General features: G+C 37.5%; 1 protein-coding gene across 2 annotated transcripts in view; it reads right to left on the bottom strand.

Annotated features, from left to right (window-relative positions):
• The window catches only part of plrdgb (PITP-less RdgB-like protein), a 242799-nt gene that overhangs the window by 197836 nt on the left and 17175 nt on the right, over positions 1-27788 (bottom strand). The window contains exon 1 of one of the 2 annotated variants that reach the window (XM_058757937.1): positions 10865-11234. The exons of the other annotated variant lie outside the window; for it this stretch is intronic. Within the exon in view, the coding sequence (XP_058613920.1) occupies positions 10865-10892 (28 nt within the window). The 5' untranslated portion in view covers positions 10893-11234. Of the gene's footprint in view, positions 1-10864; positions 11235-27788 lie in introns of those variants that run through there. 2 annotated transcript variants of the gene reach the window in all.

Below are 27788 nucleotides of genomic sequence, written 5' to 3'. Positions count from 1 at the left end.
CTGTGAGCTGTAAGGTCTTATATAGACAGGTGTGTGGCTTTCCTAATCAAGTCCAATCAGTATAATCAAACACAGCTGGACTCAAATGAAGGTGTAGAACCATCTCAAGGATGATCAGAAGAAATGGACAGCACCTGAGTTAAATATATGAGTGTCACAGCAAAGGGTCTGAATACTTAGGACCATGTGATATTTCAGTTTTTCTTTTTTAATAAATGTGCAAAAATGTCAACAATTCTGTGTTTTTCTGTCAATATGGGGTGCTGTGTGTACATTAATGAGGGAAAAAATGAACTTAAATGATTTTAGCAAATGGCTGCAATATAACAAAGAGTGAAAAATTTAAGGGGGTCTGAATACTTTCCGTACCCACTGTATATCCATTTCACCAAAAATGTCACTTACGCCCTTCTGGTTCTCACCCCTCGAATCTAATCAACTTTAATAATTCAAGCACGTCCCATTTTGCAAAAGTCACGTAACATGATTTTACTGATCGATTTGCATGTGAAAATGAGCTTTTATGGAGGAGTGAAAGCACACTGCTGGAAAGTGGGCGGAATGGGGCGCAATAATGATTTTATCTCGATTATTGTATTTTCATAATTGCTGGAGGCCGAAATCAAAACTGAATTTCGATTAATTGCACAGCCCTAACACAAATCAAGCATTTGAGTAAAAGTACAGATACCCTAATAAAATTTTACTCCAGTAAAAGTATTAAGTAGTTCAGTTTTACTTGAGTAAAAGTAAAGTATTTGATTTTTTAATGTACTTAATAATTCAAAGTAAAAAGTGCTGATCGATGAATGTTTATTCTGTAATTTTAACTTATATAGGCTGCTTATATTTAATATAAAAGTATTTAAAAATGAAGAAAAACAAAATGTGTGTTGACAAACACAAATATACTGTCACATAGGGCATGTATAAAATTTCAAGAAGAAATCTATGCAAACATACTAGTATGAAACTTATTTGAAACTGCTTCAGCAGCAGGAAAGATGCATGGGCATTAATTTGCATTATTTTAATGTTATGTTTAATTTTTACCTAAAACCTAACCTGTTGAGACGGTGATACACAAATGTAGACATGTCCACTCCACCTTCAAGCATTTCATACAGTGGGCTTGCCCATTTACATCAGATTTAGTTCACAGACAACTGACAGTCCTGGGCCTAAATATAATTTTCATTTACAATAATGAATCCTAAAATTCACTTGTGCACTCAAGCTCTGAGGATCTACTGTTTTTGACTCATTTTGAGTTGTTAACTGGAAACTTGCTCTGACCGGATCATTTGAATCAGTGAATTGTTTTCAATGAAAGGAGCTGCAATCCAATCAATCTAATTCACAAAAGAATTGTTCAGTATGATTTGCAAATGGATTTAACAGGTTCATTGAAAGAATCATCTCGTTCGCGAATCTGGACACCGCTAATGTGTCTTGGAGTGGGTGACAATTTCTCCAGTTCAAATAACAAGGAACAACATGTTTTAAAAAAATATAGTGGAGTAAAAGGTAAATGGGGAAGAAGCACACCTTAAGAACAATGTACATATACTGATAAACTGTAACACATTCACAGATGAGTTTAACTTGTAGAAGATCATTATGCATCATCCAACACACGGTTATGGGAATCAAATGGAAACAATTAACAGTTTAGTTGTAATGGAAAATGTCGTTCCAAACCTGTAAGACCTTCGTTCATCTTTGGAACACAAATTAAGATATTTTTGATGAATTCCAAGAGCTCTTTGACCCTCCCATAGTCAGCAAGGATCTTAACATGATCAAGGCTCAGAAATGTAGCAAGGACATTGTTAAAATAATCCATGTGACATCAGTGGTTCAACCATAATTTTACAAAGCTACAAGAACACTTTTTGTGCACAAAGAAAACAAAAAGAATTTATTCAACAATTTCGTCTCCTCCACATCACCCTATAGCGCCATTTTGGAGAGTATCACATACATATGCAACATATGCAGATACGTTGTTTACACTTTGATCTGAACGTAATTTTTATAAGGGTTTCGTAAGGGTTTCTTATGCAAATTCAGTACAAACATATCATCTATGATTTATCAGAATATAAAAAAAAAAAATTGTAAAATATAGCTGCAAGCAGCGATGGCGGGCCCAAGCCGTCAGTGCAACCGCCACGCCGATGGCATCAGGAAAACTGTGCTTTTACATTTATGAATATATAACTGTGCATTTACATTTATGAATATATATTTACATTTATGTGTGTGTGTGTGTGTATATGTGTGTGTAAAATAATACTGACAGTACAGAACATTTCAGCTGATTCTATGCATTATTTTTCATTCTGATACACAGACAGGCAGATCTGGCAGCTCAGACAAGTCTTGAAAATTAAGGTCATGCCTCCATCTGGTGGTCATCCTTGGTATTACACTCTTGGTATTAACTAACATTAAATAAGGTTAATAAATTATTTTAAAATATATTGTTCCTTTTTAGTTCATGTTAATTAATGTAATAACTTATGTTAACCAGAGACCTTAATGTAAATTGTTACCAATACTTTTTATATTCTATAACTATTAAAAAATAAGTAAATAAAAAAAAAACAATACATACATATATGTGTGTGTGTATATATATATATATATATATATATATATATATATATGTGTGTGTGTATATATATATGTGTGTGTGTATGTATATATATATATGTGTGTGTGTGTTTGTGTGTGTAAAAGAATATTGACAGAAAAATTTCAGCTGATTCTATGCATTATTTTTCATTCTGATAGAAAGACAGGCAGATCTGGCAGCTCAGACAAGTCTTGAAAAATAAGGTCATGCCTCCATCTGGTGGTCATCCTTGGTATTACACTCTTCACCTTTATGTTAACCAAAGAGACATTAATGTAAACTGTTACCAATACTTTTTATATTCTACAACTATTTAAAAAGTATCTAATAATATATATATATATATATATAAATATATATATAAATTATGTGTATATATATATATATATATACATATATACATATATATGTGTGTGTGTGTGTGTATGTAAAAGAATATTGACAGAACAGAACGTTTCAGCTGATTCTTTGCATTATTTTTCATTCTGATAGAAAGACAGGCAGAACTGCCAGCTCAGACAACTCATGAAAAATAAGGTCATGCCTTCATCTGGTGGTCATCCTTGGTATTACACTCTTCACCTTTAAACCAATTTCAGTGATAGTTTTAATTGTTTTGTGGCCCCTGAGCATGATACATTTTTGAAACTAAGCATGTTTCCTCAGAATGACTTGTAATATTTATGTAAAAAGTTTTGAAGTGTTTGGAAACTGCACTTTAAAGATATAAGAAAATTACTGCTATTTGTTTTACTGTTACTTTAATAAATCACCATTACCACACCGTTCGAGATATCCTAAATCCGTCCGCAATTTAAAATCTTCAGTATATTGGCATCATGTTGACAAAATTTGGTGTGAACTACTTGTTTCTGCTTGGAGGAGTATGAATTTGTTTACAGCCTGTTTTCTTAAAAAACAAACATTCAAATAAAAATAGCCGACTTCCTGTTGGTCGTAGCTAATGACTGTAAATTAGAAAGTTGTCCGGCTTAATAAGAACAATTTATGTACCGAGTTTGGCGTCTGTAGCTAAAACTAACCCCCAAACTTTTGACAAAAGGTGGCGCTATAGAGTGCCTCTTCCACGCCCATTTATGAGCTTTTTCCGGTGTCTAACTATCATTAATACGAATATGTGTATTGAGTTTCATGGAATTCTAAGCATGTTATCTGCCTCAAAATAACCAAAACAAAATATTCAACTTTGACATATTAGCATGGCAACAATATTTTAGATATCAATATTCCCTTCACAGTTTTACATCGGCCGTGTTTTGTCATTATTCTGATGAAGTTTGAAGCAAATCGGGTAAAAATAAGATGCTGAATTCAAAGCATTTTGAATTTGACACATTTCCTGCTGCCAGTTGCTGGCGCTATAACTTTATCTCATAATAGTCACATCTATTCGATCGGCATCGTACAACGAACAAACCCTTGACGTTTTATCAAAATCAGACAATGTATGTGGATGTTATTAGACATATCGTTTCTCTCATTTTTCGCCATAATTCATCGCCTCGCCACGGGCAAACCGTTCGAGATATCAAAAATCCCTCCACAATTTAGCATCCCCAATGTCTTGAGATCATGTTCAACGAGTTTGGTAGCAATCGTATGGAAGTCCTCAGAGGAGTATTTCAAATTCCAGAGCATGCGCTTTTCAAACAGCCCTAAATAGCCGACTTCCTGTTGGGCGGAGCCTATGACATGTAGCGCAAAAGTTGTTCGGCTCAATGAGATCTATGTGTACCGAGTTTCATATTAATACGTGCAGGTATGTGTGAGCTAGACATCATGTTTTCAGACTGTGTTCTAGGGGTCGCTGTAGAGCCCCTGTGCCACGCCCGGGTCCCAGCCTCTGCGGCGTCCTAATGACCGCAGATTCCAACGTGTGTGCAAATTTTCAAGAGTTTTTGAGCACGTTAAGGCCCCCAAAAACCCCCGGATAGTCTAAAAAAAATAAAATAAAAAATAAATAATAATAATATTAATCCTGAAGGAAACAAGAGGGCCCTCGCCATTCTGGCTTGGACCCTAATTAAGTTCAGCATGTAGACTACAGCATGTCACTTAAACTGTGCGACAAAACCCTTAAATATAAAGCTCTGTTGTAGCTACAAGTTTGTTTTTTGAGCTTTTTCATGGATTTCATGGCAGCTCTTTGAAAGGAATTAATTAAAACAGTGCACATGAATGAATCTGTGATTAACAATAACATTATTTGAAATTAAATTTCATTAGAAAATCAATTTGGTCTGTTTATTTTGTAGAAAGCTACATTTGTGACTAGTGCTGGCAAAATGAGTCACAATGAGCAAATATTCAAAAATGAGTTATTTTTACATTCTCCGTTAAAAGACCTTCAAAATTGATCTATGATTTGTTGGAATCGGACAAAAAAAAAAAATGCTCCACCCGTTTGAAGTTGATGGAGTCAAAGTAAATTTAGAGAAAAACTGATTTAAAGTTTTCTGAAGGTTCCAAAGGAGAATCACCAAGTACATTACATCTTTTCCTCACTTCTTTTCTTAATAATCATTACTAGATTAATAGTCACAATATAGCTATTTTTAATTTATAGACAGAAACAAGTGTATAGTCTATTTCTTTTTTCATTTTACATCTAAATACAAGCATTCTAGTAAGAAAAACAAATAGTAAAATGTAAAAATCACTTACTGTAAGTGTGTTCATTACAAATAAATTGACTGTTAAAACCACAAAAGCAGTTCAAATCAAGAGCAGAGAGTGATTACCTCTATTCTATTATCATTTGATTAATATTAATGCGACAGCCTATATTAAGACAGCGTAATGCACTGATCTAATATAATGTTACAAATCTGTTTTGCCCCAACAGTTCCCCAAGACTTCTATTATGATATAACAGATTATGTTTGCATGAATACTTCAATATATTTAACCTAATGTAAATCTGTGTATGTGTGTATCTGATCGTGCCTTGGCAGAAGCCATGCGAAAAGAGAGCGGAGAAAAGGTACTCGTCTCATAAAATGTACAAATAAAGATACTTTTAGATGTTTATTTACTATTTGGAGCACTGGGATTGCCAGACAAGGGCTTAATGAACTCATTTTTGTGAAAACCTCAAATTCAACCAAAATCGACATTTTTCACTTAATTTTTTTGCCTGTAGCTCAAAATTAGCCTGTGCGCATTCTGAATCGTTTTGCCAGCACGGGTCACATTTTGTGATTGCTTCATATCATTAAGCCCACTAATGAATCCCCTCTAGATGGATACCTGTGTTCAGAAAAGCAGATGGTATCACACCTGGTGGGGGTATCTTACTACTTTTTAAATGAGGCTTGTAATGGGTGAGCAAGACCTCTGCACCTCATGAAATATTCCGCCATACATATATTCAATAAAGTAACACTTCTTTGACTCTCAATCTGAGGCCTGTGATGGCCATATTTGAACCTTCGTCTTTATCTGTCCTCCCTAGTGCTGTTCTGCTTTTTTTGTAGTCCTTCAACCCTCCTGATTCACGTTTCCTGATTCAAATCTCTTTTCTCAAGGACTGTCAGGTGTTCCTGCAGCTTAGGACTTTTATATACTTGAGGAAAACATTATCAGGTACCCTTAGACTGTGTAGCACAATCAGAGCAAAAAAACAAAAACAAAAACCAGCACACAAATACTAGACAGAAAATGGCAAAGTAACAGAAGACAACAGCATATTTGGTAAAACATCCTAGGCATGTTGATGTTATATTAATGTGTGTTGGGGGGGCGGGGGCTCACTAATAGACTCATCGTGCCTGTTTTAATTACCAAACATTGTTTAATTTCTCCAGTGTTAATAAGAGACACCTATTACTGAATGTTTTTTGTTCCTACTTTTTCCTCAGTTGAGGTGATGGTTGCCTTAGAGATATAAAACGGTTTATTAAATTATGTGGCAACATTAGCGCTTGTTAACAAATCATAATATTCTATTAAAATTAAAGTATTATAAAAAAAGAAGCATCATGCCAAATGCAAATCAAGACAAAAATAAATAAATTCATATTCTGAACAGTGGCTTGGACTGTGTTTGAAGTTACTGCAATAACAAAGTGACAGCATTTTTGTGTAATACTGCGGTTCAATACAAAAAATAGACATTAAAATGAGTAATGTGAGTACATAGTTTAATGACTCATTCATCATAACTGTTTTGTTCCTGAATGAATCAGCATTTTTGAACAATTGATTGAATGAGTCAAATGACTCATCTTAAACAGTCACTTGTCTGTCTGGAACACACAAATACAATAGGGTAATACAAAAAGATGAAAAGTCTAAGCTGGACTGGTATAACATCACTCGTTACGACATTAACTGTTATAGATATTTTTATACTGCAAGGCTGTCACATTTTTGTAACCAATTCTACTACTACCTACTATACAACAACATTTTGAGCACATCTTAAGCACAAAGTGAGCCACTGACTAGGGATGTGCGCTATGACTAATTTGACTGTCGTTTAAACGGAAGTTTTGTATCCGACTAGTCTAAAAGTTAGAAACCCCCAAAAAATGGCAAAAGAGAAAAAAAACTGTGCAGGTATAACAGTCTACACTTTAAATACTTAATCTTTGCATCACACTGTCAAATCCCTCAATGAAATCTGGTAAAAATAGGTCAGGATTATGCCGTATGCTTGCCTCACGTTATCATCATTTAATTTTAGGCGGTCGTTAAACAGAAAATAAGGAAGAGCATACACTCAACATAAACTCAGTGCATAGCTTATTTATTCAGATCAGCTGGAGCAATTCAGAAATGGAAAATCAATCAATAGACTGACAAAATTCTTCATTTTCATATAACGTTAGCCAACATGTTAAAACAAGTCAAAAACAATAGGAAAGTTTATCAAGGAATAGCATTAAAACGGCTTTTAAAAATGTACTTCATGTTGGCTATATTGTCTAAAAACAAAACAATGCTCGTTTTACTTACTCAGACCATGTGCATTTGTTCAGTGACTTTAACATGTTAACGTGGTCTGGCGAAAGACGGGACTAGAGGCGATTCTGCACTTGAAAAAAACGCGCTCGGCAGGAACTGAAGTTACAGGCACGCAGAGAGATAACCACAAGCAAGCAGACAGTTTCGAAAAGAGCCTGGAAATCCTGCACCACCACCGAAGTGGGTCTTAGAGGAATAGACGGCGCGGATGGGATCGCGGACCGTAGAGGCGGGTTGTAGTATATGACATGACTGACATTTGCTAGCTTTGGCTAACATCCAAGCTAATGCATACTTGCCTGTATTGAATATGATTACGCATCGCTCCAGTAGAGTTATTGTAAGCCAATTTGACATTACACAGTTTACACAAAACTTTTCCGTTTCCTTCTAATTCAAAATAATCCCACACCTTGCGTGGTCATTTTGAGCTTGCTGCAACTGACATGAAGAAAAGGCATGCGAGGTCTGAGGTAAAAATGTAGATACGCTTTTAAAAATATTTATATATTTAAATATTTTGATATTTATTATTTTTCAAAAGTTTTATTTTAGCTTGTTCTTAAAATGTTTTAAATGTAACGTTAAAATTATGGTAATTTTTTTCTCTCATGTAATCGACTATTGATTCCAGTGTCGACTAGCGGGAGCTGTACCGTTTAGTCGACTAGTCGACTAGACCCGCACATCCCTACCACTGACAAGACACCCCTGGTCTACAAAGGTCTAAAAAAAAACTGCATTACCACAACTTACAATCAACAAGATTCATTGCTTTCCAAAAAGCTTATTCATTTTCATCTAAGAGGAACTCTCATCATCTTGTCAAGAGCCCACGTTTCACCTTGTAAGCAGCTTTCATTAAGTTACTGGATTCCTATTTAAGTTCTAACACCTGTTCCTTCAAAGTAACAGGCACTTCCAACTATGCTGACTCCATATACTCCTGCCAATTATTTATTCATTTATTTACTTACTGTCTCTCAAGCATCTTTTGCTGTTCATACTACAGGAGTTCCTCAGGGCTCACTGTTGAGGCCCTTTACTTTTTTCCCTTGATGTTCAATACTTTTATTTCTCTCACAGCTTCTAACCCAGACAGAATTCTTTTTGAATCCATTTGAAAACATGACAAAAAACAAACAAAACAAACAAAAATTCAAGCTATTTGGCTTAAAGCAAAATTGTAATAATAGAGAGATGAAGAATACATGAACCAGAAAGGATGAATTGAGAAGACAACCATTTTATCTCTGCAGCGTTTGACCTCTGAGTCTTCGACTATATCCGTCACATTCTTTCTTGTATTCTAGCTTTCTGTTTTACACCACCACTGTTGTTTTCAGTGTTATTTATTTTTTTCAGTTGTGTCCTTGCTTTTATGTCTACCTGCTGTCTGCCACATGCAGTCATGACAATGGATCAGTCTCAGATCAGACAGATAGAAATCCAGATGCGCTGCTTGTGTGGAACCTGTAGTGGAATGGGCAGAGGTGACTAATTCTACATCACTATATCAGTAACACTCAGCTCTGCTGGCACTTGGAGAAACCAGCTGCCACTGAGGGATTCTCATAAACTGATGCCCTAAGGCTTCCACTAAGAAAAAAGAACTGTAATCCCACAAAAAAGACCTTTCACAGTCCATGCAGTGTACAGAATTGTGTGAGCTAAGGCTCTAATTGAAGAGAAGCCATATCTGGCAACACACTCTCAGGAGAAAACCTCAATCTAGCAATTTTTTCCCTGCATCACCAAGTGGCCATTCACACATAAAGTGTTTTTGCTTTCCACTGCACTGTTTTCCATAGCTAGACAGACATTTTGAGAGTTGCTCTCAGGTCTCATGTCTTTAGCAGCATTTTACTAATGATATAGCATGCTAAATGCAGTGCTGAAGTTCAACTTTAAAAACACATATCTAGACCTTGCAGTGGTATTTTATTTCACTGTCATGTGTCTTGCAATTTTAAACACAAAAATGCATCCTGTGTAAGCACAATCCATAATGTCACTCTCTTGTGCAATTGGCTATTGAACTTTTTTTTAAAAAATTTTGTTGAGTATTTTAAATTTAAAAGACTTGGAATATACCGTAGTGAATGAGTGAATCATATGAATTACTTTTATGGTGTTTTCATTTTTAACCCTCTGTGGTCTGAGTTAGGGTTATAAAAATCCAATTTTTTATAGGGTTATTAAAAAAATGCAACAAAACGCGCCGGCGCTTTTGTTGACCCCAGAGGGTTAAAACGGATTAAATGTGATTGTGAAAGTGAAAGTGAAGTGACATACGGCCAAGTATGGTGACCCATACTCGGAATTTGTGCTCTGCATTTAACCCATCCAACGTGCACACACACAGCAGTGAACACACACACACTGTGAACACACACCCGGAGCAGTGGGCAGCCATTCATGCTGCGGCGCCCGGGGAGCAGTTGGGGGTTCGGTGCCTTGCTCAAGGGCACCTCAGTCGTGGTATTGAGGGTGGAGAGAGCGCAGGACATTCACTCCCCCCACCTACAATTCCTGCCGGCCCGAGACTCGAACTCGCAACCTTTGGATTACGAGTCCGACTCTATAGGCCACGACTTCCCCCAGATGTTGTACATCTGATGCATGTGTTAACGTTTTCATTTTTGTTATGGAGAGGTTATATATTTATGGAAGCCCGTTCCCGCCACTTTGACAAAAAATATAATTCTGTAAGTCATAATAATGAGATACTTTCTCATAATTATGTGTTAGTTTCTCATTATATTGAGAACTTTTTCATAATTATGAGTTAATATATTGTAATATTCAGGGGGAAATCTCATACATAATGAGAAACTTTCTCGAAATAATGATACATTTTCTCATAATGACTTAACATCATGTAATAACGAAAAACTTTCTCGAAATAATGAGAAACTTTCTCATAATAATGACTTAACGGCCACATTCACACAGCAGCAGAATACGGTTGTCAGTCCTGTATTTGAGTCCTTAATACGGTTACGTTCACTCACAGTTCGGTTATTTACGGGTGTGACAACCGCATTCTGTAACCGAACTCATGCCTGTAAATTTTCAGGACTCACAACCGCATTCTCGGAACACACGCGCTGTGTGAACGGAACAGGACTGGACTAGTTGTCCGTCACGTCATACAATACGAGAGAGCCGTTCTGCCGCACAAACGTGCATCTACCATGTGTTTCGTGTTTTCATGTGTTATTGGTAACTTACAGTGACGGAGAAATGAGCTGCGTGTCATCTGAAATTTTTAGATCCCGTCAATTTTCCTCCGGAGCCGCTTCCGTCAGTTCCGTGCGATTCAAATGCTCCGCTCTCAACCCAAATTTAAAAGCTGCCATTAGTTAATGAAGATTTGACGGATGAACTCGCGGCTCAATTGGACTCTTGTCCTGTCAGAAAGTGATAAGACTACCAGTTTTATGGCCGGCGCCATCTTTGATTTTACTGTGGTCACTGGTTGGTGAGGAATACGGGCTTGACTCCCGTTGCACGTTCATATAGACAGTATCCCAAACACAACTGTAAGCTGCTGTGTGAACGGGACATTTCGAGACTCACACCTGTAAAGAAAATGCTGTTGTCAATCCCAAAAACTGACTGTGTGAACGTAGCCGTAACATTCTCGAAACAAAATAATGACTTATTTTCTCGAAATAATGAGAAACCTTCTCGAAATATTGAGAAAATTTCTCGAGATAATGACTTAATCCATGCAACGCAAAGTGACGGCACAATAGCGACTGTTGGACAAAGCAATGCAGGAACACAGCAAATATTTGTTTTGTAATCTTATCTGTCATTAAATAACGATTTCAGATAAATTATCTGTATAGTCTTTAGTTAATTTGTAGCACTTACCAACAAGTTACTCTGCCAGACAATGATAGTTCATGGCTTCAAACAGATATAGAGGAATATATTCTAACAAACGTCACACGCATTTTATGAAGAAATGAAAGTCATTACACATAAACTTGATTAATAGATGTTCATTTCGATGATTTGTTAGTTTTATTAGCTGTCACTTTCATGCATCACATGCATAGGCCCAGTTTATACAGTAGTCCAATCTCATTTTGCTAGCACAATGCACTGCATAGCTGTTCGTTACCATGGCAACCGTTTGGTCTTCAGCGTCTTGCAGGACACGTGAAAGTGAAAATGCTTAATGTGGCATAAAGTACAATGACAAATTCAGGATACAATATCATTAATCATACATACAGGCAAGCATAAGAGCCCAGACGCAACACCCAAATTTGCATGCAAAAAAAAATAATAACACGTTATAGAAAATGCATAAGTGTTGCTATTTTACGTTGTTGCATTCATATTTTGAGTCCACCTGAATGCCTGTATACAGTATTCATGATCATTAAGTTGTGTACTGAATTTGGTTCAATCTGTCTTTGTACTTCAAGCCACGTTAAGCATTTTTCACGTTAAGCGTTTGTCCTGCAAGAAGCTGGACGCTGAAGACCAAGCCGTGGTAACAAACAACAACACTTTGTGCTTTTGAAATGAGATGGCTTACTGAACATTGTATGCATGTGATGCATGAAAGGGACAGCTAATAAAACTAATAAATTATCGAAATAAACATATATTAATTTAGTTTATATGTGAAATGGCTTTCATTTCTTCATAAAAATGGGTTTCTTAACTGAAATATTAGTCTGGAATGTTTGAAGCCATGAACTATCTGGCATAGTAACTTGGTATGTGCTACAAATTAACAAGACTACATGCAGATAATTTATCTGAAATCGTTATTTAATGGCAGATACATTTTAGATTACAGAACAAAGCAATGTTTGCGTTCCTGCATGGCTTTGGCCAACAGATATCGCTAGCGTGCCGTCACTCTTGCGTTGGGCATGCGTAACTTTTTTGTAATTATAGTGTACCTATTCAGTACCGCCGTGTAGGTATAGGAGAATAATATGCAAAGTTTTGGGAATAAAGGGGTAATAACCTGTAAAATTAGGGGTTCAAGCACGTAGTGCTGAAATCCTATTGTAATTGTTAAAATTTTTATTCTTCTTCCCTAAAACTGATCTTGCAGCCCAAACCGTAAGGCCTAGAGAGCTGAAACTTGGTCAGATCGTAGAAGTCTTGACCGCTACTCCAATCGGCCAAAAAGGGGCACTACAGCGCCAAAAAACGAAATTTTCAGACAATTTTGGCCCTAGCTCGTACACTGTTTGTCATAGACTCAAAAACTTTACATCGTTGTAATCCTTGGGTCAGCACGAACAAAAGACTAAAGAGACGACAAAATTGCTCTATGACATATGGTTTTTCCGCAAAATTTAGTTATATCTAAAACCTACTTTTGCAAACTAGTCCTAGGTTTTTTGCCTGATTGGAACCAAACCAGTGCAGAAATATTCTGTGGAGGCTGAATATCAAAAGTTATCAAAAAAAAAAAAAACAGTTGAAGTTTCGAGTTTTCATGTTAATTTTAGCCAATTGCTAAATTTAGTTATAACTCTTGAACGAATGAGATATTTTCACCAAACTCGGTACACATTTGTATGAGCTCAATCTTTGGTCAAATAAAAAAAAAATTGCACAGCTTTGCCACTTAGTGTTGCTATAAGACGGGAAAAAAACTAAAAATGGCTATAACTACGCAACCGTTAGTCCAATCAACTTGAAAATTGGCATGCAGTGTCTTTGTCCAGTGTGCCACAAGGGACTATGAGGACATTTGCGTATCTCAAAAAACATGACTGCCATTGGCCAATGAAATTTGAGCACCTATTAGATAGGGCTGGGTACCGAACTCGGTACTTTTAAGGGTACCGACCGAATTGCGTCGGTACTACCGATTACCGATTCACATTAAATCATTCGGTACTTGAGAAAGCATTTGGGCACATACGAGAGAGAGAGAGAGAGAGACTGTGACATGATGTCACCCCTGCAACTCTTTAAAACACAACACACAGGGCAAACCGAAATGTTCTGAAGTGTGCTTGCATTTCTAGGGTCGTATGGTTTCCGCGAAAACGCAGACAGGATGGCAGAGTCCATTCTTAAAAACGGAATTTACTCTATAGCACGGAATGCCACGGAATTCATAAATTTTTGGATGAATAAAAGAAGGTCTGTCATGTAATTCGAATCGCGATATGAACTGGTGTATGTGGATATTAAAATGCAAAAAAGACGGTTTAAATTTGAATCCTGCATGTTCCGTTAGCCTCAGTATGTATGAATGGCGGAGACCTGGTTTTGTTTACTACACAAATACTGAAGCACATGTGAACTCGCAGTGATTTTCGGCCTCTGCATCTCACTACGTGATGACATGAACACATGAACTTACAGCCTGTGAGAGTCACTTCATGAGAATTTTACCATTTCATTTGAGAAAACTAGCATCATATCATACTGTATACACACAGAAACTTCACGGCAACCTGTCAAAATAAAAGTGTGGTTTAACATGTAACAGAAATATATTACTCTTGTATTACTTTTGGACAGTATAATTGTGCATCTTTATATATTCCATTTACTGTCAAATTTAAATAAAACAATTAAATGATAAAAATAATTACAACCACATTAACCACTTAATTGTAGAAAAAATAACATTTTAATTAAAACTTTTTTAAAGGAATATTCACACAACCTCTGTTCAATAAACCTCTGTTTATTTGCCAAAAAATAAAAGGGTTTCATTTTCATTTGATTAAAAATAAATAAAAGTCTCATGCCTTCATTTGATTATCAAAAAAAAAATAAAACAAGAATTTCTGGAAGAAAAAAAAATAAATAAATTGTAGGGCTCTATTGTTCAAAATGTTGAAATTGAGAGTTTTAGACTTATTTTTCACTGAAATAAATGTTTTTGTTATTACACAGAGTAAAGTACCGAAAAAAAGGTACCGTTGGGTACCAGTATCGTACCAGTTAAAATGTGAACGGGACACAACCCTACTATTAGACAAGGTTAACAGAAGCTGATCGGAAAGAAACTTGGTGGACACGTTCGACTCATGGCCCTAAAATTTTTAAAGCAATCGGCCACTAGTTGGCGCTAACAAGTTTTATGCCTCAGTAATCTCGTGGTGTTTCACACATCCACAGAATATGCAGACCATTTGATAGATCTCATTTTGCGCAACTTTCCACAAGAACCATTGTTGTCAGTCAAATCTTTCATAAAATATTCACAATTATGTTAAAAACCTACTTTTGTTAACTAGTCCTAGGTTTTCCACTCGATCGGAACTAAACCAGTACAGAAATGTTCTCTGGACAGTGAATATCATTAATTATCAAAAAAAAAAAGTTGAACTTTTGACTCACGGTCGCAAAGGGGCGAGGCCATTTTTACTAAAATGGCTATAACTCCTGAACGGAATGAGATATCTTCACCAAACTTGGTACACTTGTGTCTGAGCTCAATCTTTGGTCAAATAAAAAAAAACTTGGTGGCGCTGTAAGACAGAAAAAAAAAAAAAAAAATGGCTATAACTACGCAACCATTAGTCCAATCGATTTGAAAATTGGTATGCAGTGTCTTTGTCCAATGTAACACAAGGGTCTATGAGGACATTCGCATATCTCAAAAAACATGGCCTCCATCGGCCAATGAAGTTTGAGCACCTATTGGACAAGGTTAACAGAGGCTGATCAGAACGAAACTTGGTGGACATGTTTGACTCATGGCCCTATAGGTCTGTAAGAATTTTGATGCTAGTTGACGACGCTAACGAGTTTTATGCCTCAGTAATTGCGTGGTATTTCACACATCCACAGAATATGAATATTGTTTGATAGATATCCTCATTTTGCGCAACTTTGCCTCAAGAACCATTGTTGTCAGTCAAATCGTTCATGAAATATTCACAATTATATTAAAAACCTACTTTTGCGAACTAGTCCTAGGTTTTTTTATCAATCTTGATCAAACCACTGTAGCACAATTCTCTGGACTCTCTAGATCAATAATTATCAAAAAAATGTTGAATTTTGTCCTTTAGTTGGCTATAACGGTGTCATTTAAAAAGGGGCGTGGTCAAATAAACCCAAAAGCCTATAAAACCTAAACGAAAACTCAAAACTTTACAAAACTTGGTGAAAACGTGTCAGAGGACTCGTGATAAGCATGCAAAGTTTTATGGAGATCGGACCATAGGTGGCACTATATCAGTTAAAAAGGGCTCATAAACACTATTTCTATAGAAAATTACCTCAAATTGTAGAACATGTTCATATATTCACACAAACACTAGATCTTCATATCATATGATAGATCTCATTCTGAACAACTTTGCCTCTAGGACCACTGCGGTCAATCCAACTGTTCTTTAAACATTTAATATTATTTTTAAAAAACTAGGTTTTTAACTCAAAATCAATAAAACCACTGCAGTACAATTCTCTGGACTCTCTAGATCAACAGTTATCAAAAAAAAAAAATGTTGAAGAATGGCATTTGGACAGTTATAACATGGTCATATAAAAATGTGGTCCTTATATAGCAGGGGTCACCAAACTTGTTCCTGGAGGGCCGAGTGTGGTGACCCCTGTTCTATAGTGTACCTAAGTGCCTATAAATCTTAAAAGAAAACTCCAAACATCACAAAACTATGTTAACTCATGCATTATAAGATTCTAAACAATCATGCAAAATTTTATGGAGATTGGACAGAAACTGACACTGTAATAGTTATGAAGGTTAAAAACAGTGCATGTCTATGCTGTATTCCCTGAAAGTGCAAATACAACCACTAGATGACAACAAAGGATCACTCATTGGCTCATTCTATCCCTTGCATAGTTCTTTTCTCAGGTTTTATTAGGTACTGACATTCAAATAGTTTAAAATCATTATTACATTTAGTCAAAGTTTACCACTTCATTTAAACAGACATATCAGTTTTGACAATTATGCCACATTATGATTAAATTTAAACCTGAAAAATATTATAAACAGGACAGTTCCAGTAAGCATTTTATTACCTGTAAGTTATTTCAAATACCTCTATCTACAACATAATCTGTGTCTGTGTGGGTGAGCATGCTTAGCGTCTATTAAGAAAAAGAGTGTGTCTTAAGTAATATAGTTCAACCTTTTCATTACTCTGTGTGTGTCATCATATTCTCCATCATGGATGTGTTCTGGTGTCAGTTATACATTTCACGTTGGCGGAGACCCCTGACAGAACAGATGCCATGAAGGCCTTTAAGTGCTTGAACCCTGGTAATCGTTGCTTGCAGCTACAGTATATTTACAAATTATTTCTACTGTAAGTATTTTGAAACTAAGGGGTACCTATTCTAATATTACGTGGTATGTATGACCTAACAGCAATTTTATATTTGCAAAAGATTTAACAAAAACATACACTGTGTTCTTTTTTTATAGTGAAAGTGAAAGTATGTGTGTTATATGTCTATGTATGTGTATATGTGTTATAGCCTACACATATAAAACACGCTGGGTTATTGTTTCAATCCAAACGCTCGGTTGAGACTGTTAGGTTAGGAAGCTGACTCGATTTGACCCAATTTGGGTTGACATCAGTAATAAGTAACCCGAAGGTCCTGGGTTAGGAATCTGGAGGACGTGAAAGAGAGCATGCAGCAAGTCTCGTGAGTTCAAACGTGAACGGTTCTGTGTGCGACGTGTGCAGTGCTGAAGATGTAAACGTGTGGAAAATAGGAGAAAACTAATCGAAGCGCAGACGAGGGACAACTTTGAAACCGTCTGGAGTGTGTTCCTTTAAAACTGGACCAGTGAATGTAGTGAGCGTGAATTGGAAATAGCTGGAATGGCGCTTGAGACGATCGAGTCAGTGTTTGCGGTGCTCATGACAGGAATGTGTGTCGAAGAAACCTAATTGAAGCGAAGAGAAGATTTTTGGAACTGACTGGAATTTGTTCTTTTAAAACTGGAGGGTTTTGTCCGAGTATGTTCTCACAGCATTGAGCGGCGACTGATGAGCGGTGAAACCAAGAATTGCGAACTAGCCAAAGTGGTGCTTGAGGATGTGGATCAAAACGGTAAAATCAAAGACTGTAAAATCCTGTCAGATCGTTATAATACACAATTTAATCTCGACTTTCAGTGTTTATTACTGTGTGTTTGGCGTGATGGTTTGGCCATAATAGTTTAACTTCGTCAGTGGGTGAAAAACATGAACAACTTGAAAAAAATCTTAAATTTGTTCTTAAACAAGCTTTTCAAAAGAATTTGGTTTAACTGTATGAGCTGTATAAGTATGGAGTTGCTTTGCTTTTTTCTGAACTGGTATTATAAATGTTTATCTTTTATCTGCCTGTGTTGTTAGTGTTGTCATATTGTGAGTGATTTTAATTTAAAAACCCATTTTGAGTTCATTTAACCCAGCAGTAGGCCTATAGTAAATTTCAAACAATATTTGAATTAAATAAAACAGCCCACCATGTTTATTGATATATTACCTGATATATAATATATATATTTAACCTGCTGTATAAACAATTGTTTCAGAGCAATTTGTTGTAGCCACTTACCCTGTAACTACATGGAATAAGGGGGGAACAAGCACCGCTTTAAATTACAGCCCGCAAATGTTGTATCTACACTAACTACATGGAACAAGGGAGGAACAAGTTGGACAAACACAGAACAAGTGTATATTTGCACAGTAATTACAGAGAAAAATATTACACTAGTTTTAATTTAATTGTTTGATAGGCAAATTAAACCCTTTACTTTTTTCATTTTTGCTATAAAAACATCAGAAATACAAATGTTATATCATGTAGTTTTTCAGCGAATAGCTTGTTTTAAGCTGCTTTGTATTATGCAAAGTTATTTGGTGATAGTGGTATTGTGAAGTTGCTGGTGTTAAGTTGTTGAGATCGACGAATAAGCTTTCATAAGGTAAGTAGACTCATGAATTATAAATCATAGCAGAAACTCTAACTCATTTCACTAGATGTCCAGTTTTGTTGTTCAGTAATCTCCATCATGTATCTTTTAATAATAGAATGGTTTAAAAATACATAGGCCTATAATAAAATACCAATATAAAATTATAAAAAGTATATCGTCTTTCTAAATCACTGCCAAACATAAGATTGTTGTTTAGCCCATACATACCACGTAATATTAGAACAGGTACCCCTTAGTTTCAAAATATTTACAGTATAAATGATTTGTAATTTTACAGGTTGTTACCCCTTTATTCCCCAAACGTCGCATATTATTCCCCTATACCTACACGGAGGAACGCTATTGTTATGGGGCTGATGAGACATGAGACGTGCGGATCCTTCTGCAGACTTTTATTGAGCAGAGACGTGGTCATAACAGGCAGGGTCAAACAATGGCAAACAGGTATAACATGGGCGAGACAAAGAGTAAACTAAGACAAGCGTGGGTCGATGATCGGCGAACAGTATCCAAAGGGGCGAGACATTAGAGGTAGTCCAAAACGTCAGCGATAATCCAGGCAGGGGAAAACACAATCCAACAAAGGCAAGGCAAGACTAGGAAAACTAACGGGGCTCTGTAGGGCAGCGATAATGCATACAATACTCGGCAGTGACGGAAGGAAAGTCCAGGGTAGAAATAGAGTGTGTGATTAGTGAGAGCTGTGTGTGCAATCAGTGCAATTGTAATATGTGACAGCTGTGTGATCTGTGTGATGGATGATGGTGAGTGAGTGAGTGACCTCTGGTGGTGAGTGAATGGAAGTACAGACCAGATTCGTGACAGCTATAATTACAAAAAAGTTACCCTGTAACTTAATATTACTTACGCAGTTCTTTGCAGGTTGCTTATACGGTTGTTACCCCCTTATTACCCAAACGTAACACATTGTTCCCTTATACCTACACGTACATTCTTTATAGGTACACTATAATTACAGAAACGTACAACGTAAATTCAGTATACTTAAGTACTTCTTTGCGGATTGTAATCTAAAGCGTTACCAAACTTTCTCATTATTATGACTTAAAGAAATCATATTTTTCTATCAACTGTGGCAGAAATGGGCTTCCATACAAATATGATGCAGGGCAACAACTCCATAAATGCAGTTATGTCCTAAAATTCAAGATATTGGTGCAAAAAATGCCCCTGTATGTTTTATATCATATGATATCACACGAGCAGTAAGAGCAGTATTACATGGGTGCTGGTTTTGTCCTGAATATCACGAGTTTAAATGTGATTTTATAGGTACAACAGTTCAGTAAATAAGAAGTTGATATTGTGTTATATTTTAAGCACAATATTGTGTTTTTGCTGAATTTAGCAGAGAATATATTACCTTTAAAGCCATAGTCAAGTCAAGTCACCTTTATTTATATAGCGCTTTTAACAATACAGATTGTGTCAAAGCACTTAACAGTATCAAATTGGTGGATAGAGTGTAATGTATAATGATAAGATTAAACATTTAATTTTCAGTTAAAGGCATTTCATTATTGAATTCAGAGATGTCATTGTCTATCTCAGTTTAGTTTAAATAGTATCTGTGCAATCAAATCGACGATAATCGCTAGAAATTAAGTGTCCCCAACTGAGCAAGCCTGAGCAAAACCTTGGGAGAAACCAGGCTCAGTCGGGGGCCAGTTCTCTCTGGCCAGACGAAACCCGTAGTTCAATTCCAACCGCAGCCATGTCAGATTGTGTAAAGGGCTTATTTGATTCCCGTGGTCTTGTCCCGATGGAGCATTTTAATTTATAATTTAATGTATTTGTTATATTTGTGTTTTATTCATTATTTGAAGTTTTTCATTTATATGATTTATTCATTTGCTATAATTGTAATGTATAGTTTAATGCATTTATTGTTTCGGTCTACAAACCCGATTCCAAAAAAGTTGGGACACTGTACAAATTGTGAATAAAAAAGGAATGCAATAATTTACAAATCTCATAAACTTATATTTTATTCACAATAGAATATAGATAACATATCAAATGTTGAAAGTGAGACATTTTGAAATGTCATGCCAAATATTGGCTCATTTTGGATTTCATGAGAGCTACACATTCCAAAAAAGATGGGACAGGTAGCAATAAGAGGCTGGAAATGTTAAATGTACATATAAGGAACAGCTGGAGGACCAATTTGCAACTTATTAGGTCAATTGGCAACATGATTGGGTATAAAAAGAGCCTCTCAGAGTGGCAGTGTCTCTCAGAAGTCAAGATGGGAAGAGGATCACCAATTCCCCCATGTCAGGGTTCTGTCATAAATTTCCAGGAGACAATCATCGAGTTTTCAAAATCTCCATTTTTATTCACTGCCCCATATTCTGCCCCCAATGGTGCAGAAAAAATGGGAACTCACTCATACACAGAATAACGAACAAATGAACTATCAGTACAACTGAGCTCTGGGCCTTAGATGTTTCTCCAGGGATCCCTCACCAGAACTGCCCCGGCCATCGAAAATTGAACCCCTTTTAACAAATCAGACCAAACCATTTTATAATTACAGGGGGTCTCACAGGATCTTAATTCACAAATTTAGTACATCATAAACAAAATTAATGTAATATATACAAATAAACTTTATACACTTATGAAATTACATTCAACAAAGCAATAACAGAAATAAACTAAAACACAAAAATAGACTTTATACATAACATCCAAACAAACCCCAAACCCAAACGGTTCCCCAAACTACATTTCCCATAATTCCTAACAAAAAATATAAAGGACATCAGGAAATGCAGCGCTCGTTTGATACCAGGCCTTTGCTCCATGCTGCAGTCATGGATCCCGGCTGAACCACGGGTGAGATAAACAATTCAAATAATTAAATAAATTTAAACCCATTTCTGTGTAGTTGTGATTTTTTTCCATCACTAGCGTGCACTCTAGTAAGGAACTGGGTCGCTCTTAGTTCTTTTAATACTAGCATAAAGAGTCAACCTACACCTCTAACACAAAATATTTTGGGTAAATAAAAGAAAAACTAAAGTAAATACACCAATTTATAAACAAGCAGACAAACAATAAAAATAAACCAATTGAAATAAAATATGTACCAAGTGTGGCCTTAGCCATCACATTTTCCCCCACCTATACATTCTCGCAGGGTGAGCGAGAAAGAAAATCGGCTGCTATATTTTCGGCCACCGGACGATGCTTCACTGTGAAGCGGAAGGGTTGTATAGACAAAAACCATCGTGTCAAACGAGAATTTGTGTCCTTCATTCTATTTAACCATTTCAGGGCTTTATGATCCGTTTCAATAACGAAATCTCGACCGAGCAAATAATATTTCAATGAATCAAGAGCCCATTTCATAGCCAAACATTCTTTCTCCACTACCGAATACCTAGTCTCTCGGGGAAATAATTTCCGGCTCAAATACACTACAGGATGTCTACCTCCATTTTCTTCCTGCATCAGGACCGCTCCTAATCCCAATTCAGACGCATCGGTTTGAAGTACAAATGATTTTTCAAAATCAGGACTACGCAAAATAGGTTTATCGCTCAGCAACCCTTTTAATTCAAGGAATGCTTTTTCCGCGGATACTGTCCACTGCACTTTATTGGGATTCATCTTTTTAATTAAATCCGTTAACAGTGCCGCGATGGTCGAAAAATGGGGAATAAACTTCCGATAATGAGCGAAGTTGTTTCTTGGTGGCTGGAAGTGAACAAGATTTAATAGCCTTTACTTTTTGAACTTGCGGCTTAATTATTCCATTTCCCAAAACATACCCCAAATACTCCGTCTCTGTTTTAACTAGGGAACATTTTACGGGGTTAATAGTTAGACCAGCATCTTTAATTCATTGAAAAACTACTTGAAGATGTTGAAGATGATTTTCCCACGAAGTGCTAAATATCACAACATCGTCTAAGTAAGCCGCCGCAAATTCTCCTACCCCATCCAATACAGTATCCATCAATCTTTGAAAAGTCGGGGGTGCTCCGTGCAACCCAAACGGTAAAACCCGAAAATGCATTAGCCCCCTTGGTGTCCGGAAAGCAGTTAACTCTCGCGACTCCAAATCCAGAGGCACCTGCCAGTATTTGACAGAATTTGAGCTTGCCGTTCTACAGAAAGATGGTTAAGATCAACGGGCGGCGACTGTTGACTACTAGGTAAATATTGTTCTTCTACCTCTTCCTCATCCTCAACCAGCCTAATTAAATTAACAACCGCACTCTCACTCTGTGGATACCATTTCTTCAACAGATTAATGTGCAACACTCGATGTGAACGTACCTGTCCTGGAGTCGCAATCTCATAGGTAGTTGTTCCTATCTTTTTAGTTACTTCAAACGGCCCTTGCCATTTACCCAGAAGTTTATTTTCAGATGTTGGAATCATCACAAGAACTTTCTGACCCACCTCAAAAGATCGCGACTGTGTCTTCCTGTCATACCACGTCTTTTGTTTTTTCTGCATTTCTCTCAAATGTGCAGAAGCAAATTCATTCATTTGTTGCAACTTTTGTCTCATGGCTAACACATAATCGATTACATTTATTTTGGTTGATGTCCCCGAATTCCCCTCCCACAGTTCTCTCACAAGGGACAATGGTCCCTGCACTTCATGACCATACATCAACTGGAAAGGCGAAAACCCGGTTGACGCCTGCAGAACTTCCCTATAAGCAAACATGAGGTATGGTAACCACTGATCCCAGTCGGTCCCCACCTCATTCACGAACTTGCGAAGCATTTGCACTAGAGTCTGATTAAACCTCTCTACGAGCCCGTCCGTTTCAGGATGATAGGGAGTTGTTTTTAACCCTTTTATTCCCATCAGCTGATACACCTGTTGCAGGAGTTGTGAAATTTGTTCCTCTATCGGTCAGTATTTCTTTTGGAATACCTACTCTTGAGAAGAATTGGACCAGACAGGAAGCGATGGCTTTAGCTTTAATATTTTTTAACGGAAACACTTCTGGAAATCGCGTCGCATAATCACAAATGACCAACATATACTTATAGCCGGTCTTACTTCATTCCAGAGGGCCTAAAATGTCCATTCCCAACCGCTGGAAAGGAACATCAATGACGGGCAAAGGAATTAAGGGTACTTTGCGAGGTTTGCGAATTTCGCTGTATTGGCATTCCGGGCAAGCTTTACAAAACTCAGCGATGTCTTTAGACATACCCAACCAGTAAAAGTGCTTACTAATTCTAGAATGGGTCTTCCGCCTCCCCAAATGTCCTGCCCACGGAATGGAATGCCCCAACGTCATCACTGTATTTCGTACACTAACGGGTAATACCACTTGTAATTTATCCCCGGTTTTACGATACAGCAAGTCATTCATTACACAAAAAGATCTCCCCTGAAACATGATTACATTCGACCCTCTTCCCGCTGCCTCTACCACCTGGAAATACAATTTTGAAGTTTCCGCATCTTCTTTCTGCCGCTGCCTCAAATTTTCAGGAATTGGAACCTGATCAGCGTTCAACAGTTTCTCAGGTTCTGTTAGTCCTCTAACTTGCACTATGGTTTCTTTAAATTTTTCCTGTCTTCTTTCCCTCCTAGACTTCTTCATTTTACTCTGATTCACAGACAATTCAGAATCAAAAAAAGGCAAAGACAACAAGGAGTTTTCCTCTTCCTCACATTCATTCTGTTTGCTTTGAGACCGTGTCAGAACTACGTTACAGATATCCTGAGGAGGTAGCAGATCCATTAGAGCAGGGAAATCATGACCTAAAATCACGGGAAATGGTAAATTCTGTACAAGTCCTACCTTCATCAAATAGGTTTGGCCCGCTATACCCATATACACATCAGTAACAGAATACTGCCGCTCCTCACCGTGAACACATCTCACTATTACTGGAGCATCCCTACTAGCATATAATTCGGGTACCAGCTCTGATTCTACTAGGGTTTGCGTGCAACCTGTATCTATTAAGGCAGTGACTTTTTTCCCATTCAACTCAACAGTTCTTATCACATGCTTTGGCACAGAAAGATTTGCAGGTTCAGGTACAGTCTCTCGAGGCACGTAACACACATTAGTAAGTGTCTTTGTCAACTGCGGACACATTGGCTTTTTATGACCTAATTGACCACATTTATAGCACTTAATAGTCTCGGAAACAGAGACCCTGAAGTTCTCAATTAGTTTTTCACTTGCCTCGTTTGTAGACCTACTTCCTTGAGATGCCGAAATCGGTCGTCGAGAAGATCTATCTCGTGCCGTCTTCCAGCGAGAGAGGCTCCAGGGCTCCGCTCTACGTCGTGCTGCCACGAAAACATCAGCTAGCTGTGCCGCCTCCTCAGCAGTAGACGGGCCGTGTTCTTTGATCCACGTTTGCAATTCTGGATTAAGCATCCGCAAGAACTGTTCAAGGATAATTAGCTCTCCGATCTCCCGGCTCGTTCTCTCTGCCGGTCTCACCCATTTCTGATACAAGTCTTTCAATCGAACATATAGCTCTTTAGGGGTCTCCTCCTCCTGCACCTCCATAGCGCGAAATCTCTGTCGGTACGTCTCATGGTTAATGGAATACTTCTTCAAGATAGCCTCTTTTACTTGCGCATAATCCATTGCATCTGCAACATCCATGGCTACATATGCACTGCGCACCTTGCCAGTCAGCAACGGGATGAGTCTAATGGCCCAGTCTCCCCTCGGCCATCGGCAAACCTCAGCAATCCGTTCAAACGTGGTTAAATAATGTTCGATATCATCCGACTCACACAGTTGTTGCATCCGTGGTTCCGGCTGTGCATACCCATGGCTCATATTACGGGAGCCAATAGAAGCTCTTGGCAATTCATCTGGCTCAGCAGCTCCCTGGTCTCGCAAATCCTCCAACGAAGTTCGCTGGCTGACCTCGCCTTGAAGTAAACGGAACTGATGCTGAAGGGATTTCCATCTCGTCTCTTGTCGAGCTGCCTCTTGTACTTGACGTGCATCTCTCTCTTGCTGATCGCGCATCAACCGTTGAAGCATCCCTTTAAGTTCCAGCAAGTCACCCTCCGACTCTTCATCAGACATAGGCCCCAATGCCCCTGTCGCATCCTCCATCAGCATTTCTCCCTCAACGGGCACGATCTCGACGTCAGCGGGAACAACAGCGCGCACTACCTTCTTGGGCGCCATTCCTTCAGCACTAGACTCCCTATAAGCGACCTCCTTCTAGACAGAATCCCACCGCTGCCACCATCTTGTCAGGGTTCTGTCATAAATTTCCAGGAGACGATCATCGAGTTTTCAAAATCTCCATTTTTATTCACTGCCCCCAATGGTGCAGAAAAAATGGGAACTCACTCATACACAGAATAACGAACGAATGAACTATCAGTACAACTGAGCTCTGGGCCTTAGATGTTTCTCCAGGGATCCCTCACCAGAACTGCCCCGGCCATCGAAAATTGAACCCCTTTTAACAAATCAGACCAAACCATTTTATAATTACAGGGGGTCTCACAGGATCTTAATTCACAAATTTAGTACATCATAAACAAAATTAATGTAATATATACAAATAAACTTTATACACTTATGAAATTACATTCAACAAAACAATAACAGAAATAAACTAAAACACAAAAATAGACTTTATACATAACATCCAAACAAACCCAAACGGTTCCCCAAACTACATTTCCCATAATTCCTAACAAAAAATATAAAGGACATCAGGAAATGCCGCGCTCGTTTGATACCAGGCCTTTGCTCCATGCTGCAGTCATGGATCCCGGCTGAACCACGGGTGAGATAAACAATTCAAATAATTAAATAAATTTAAACCCATTTCTGTGTAGTTGTGATTTTATTCCATCACTAGCGTGCACTCTAGTAAGGAACTGGGTCGCTCTTAGTTCTTTTAATACTAGCATAAAGAGTCAACCTACACCTCTAACACAAAATATTTGGGGTAAATAAAAAAAAACTAAAGTAAATACACCAATTTATAAACAAGCAGACAAACAATAAAAATAAACCAATTGAAATAAAATATGTACCAAGTGTGGCCTTAGCCATCACACCCCAATTGCGGCGAAAAAGTGTAGCAATATCAGAAAGGAGTTTCTCAGAGAAAAATTGCGTAAGGGTCAAGGACGGAAAACCATACTGGATGCCCGTGATCTTCGGGCCCTTAGACGGCACTGCATTACATACAGGAATGCTACTGTAATGGAAATCACAACATGGGCTCAGGAATACTCCCAGAAAACATTGTCGGTGAACACAATCCACCATGCCATTCGCCGTTGCCAGCTAAAACTCTATAGGTCAAAAGAAGCCATATCTAAACATGATCCAGAAGCGCAGGTGTTTTCTCTGGGCCAAGGCTCATTTAAAATGGACTGTGGCAAAGTAGAAAACTGTTCTGTGGTCAGACGAATCAAAATTTGAAGTTCTTTTTGGAAAACTGGGACGCCATGTCATCCGGACTAAAGAGGACAAGGACAACCCAAGTTGTTATCAGCGCTCAGTTCAGAAGCCTGCATCTCTGATGGTATGGGGTTGCATGAGTGCGTGTGGCATGGGCAGCTTACACATCTGGAAAGGCACCATCAATGCTGAAAGGTATATCCAAGTTCTAGAACAACATATGCTCCCATCCAGACGTCGTCTCTTTCAGGGAAAACCTTGCATTTTCCAACATGACAATGCCAGACCACATACTGCATCAATTATAACATCATGGCTGCGTAGAAGAAGGATCCGGGTACTGAAATGGCCAGCCTGCAGTCCAGATCTTTCACCCATAGAAAACATTTGGCGCATCATAAAGAGGAAGATGCGACAAAGAAGACCTAAGATAGTTGAGCAACTAGAAGCCTGTATTAGACAAGAATGGGACAACATTCCTATTCCTAAACTTGAGCAACTTGTCTCCTCAGTCCCCAGACGTTTGCAGACTGTTATAAAAAGAAGAGGGGATGCCACACAGTGGTAAACACGGCCTTGTCCCAACTTTTTTGAGATGTGTTGATGCCATGAAATTTAAAATCAACTTATTTTTCCCTTAAAATGATACATTTTCTCAGTTTAAACATTTGATATGTCATCTATGTTGTATTCTGAATAAAATATTGAAATTTGAAACTTCCACATCATTGCATTCTGTTTTTATTCACAATTTGTACAGTGTCCCAACTTTTTTGGAATCGGGTTTGTATTTTTATAATATATATTTGTTTGTTTAT

Source organism: Onychostoma macrolepis, chromosome 21, assembly GCF_012432095.1.
Source record: "Onychostoma macrolepis isolate SWU-2019 chromosome 21, ASM1243209v1, whole genome shotgun sequence".
NCBI classification, from domain to species: Eukaryota; Metazoa; Chordata; class Actinopteri; order Cypriniformes; family Cyprinidae; genus Onychostoma; species Onychostoma macrolepis.
This window is presented reverse-complemented; position numbering and strand designations above follow the sequence as displayed.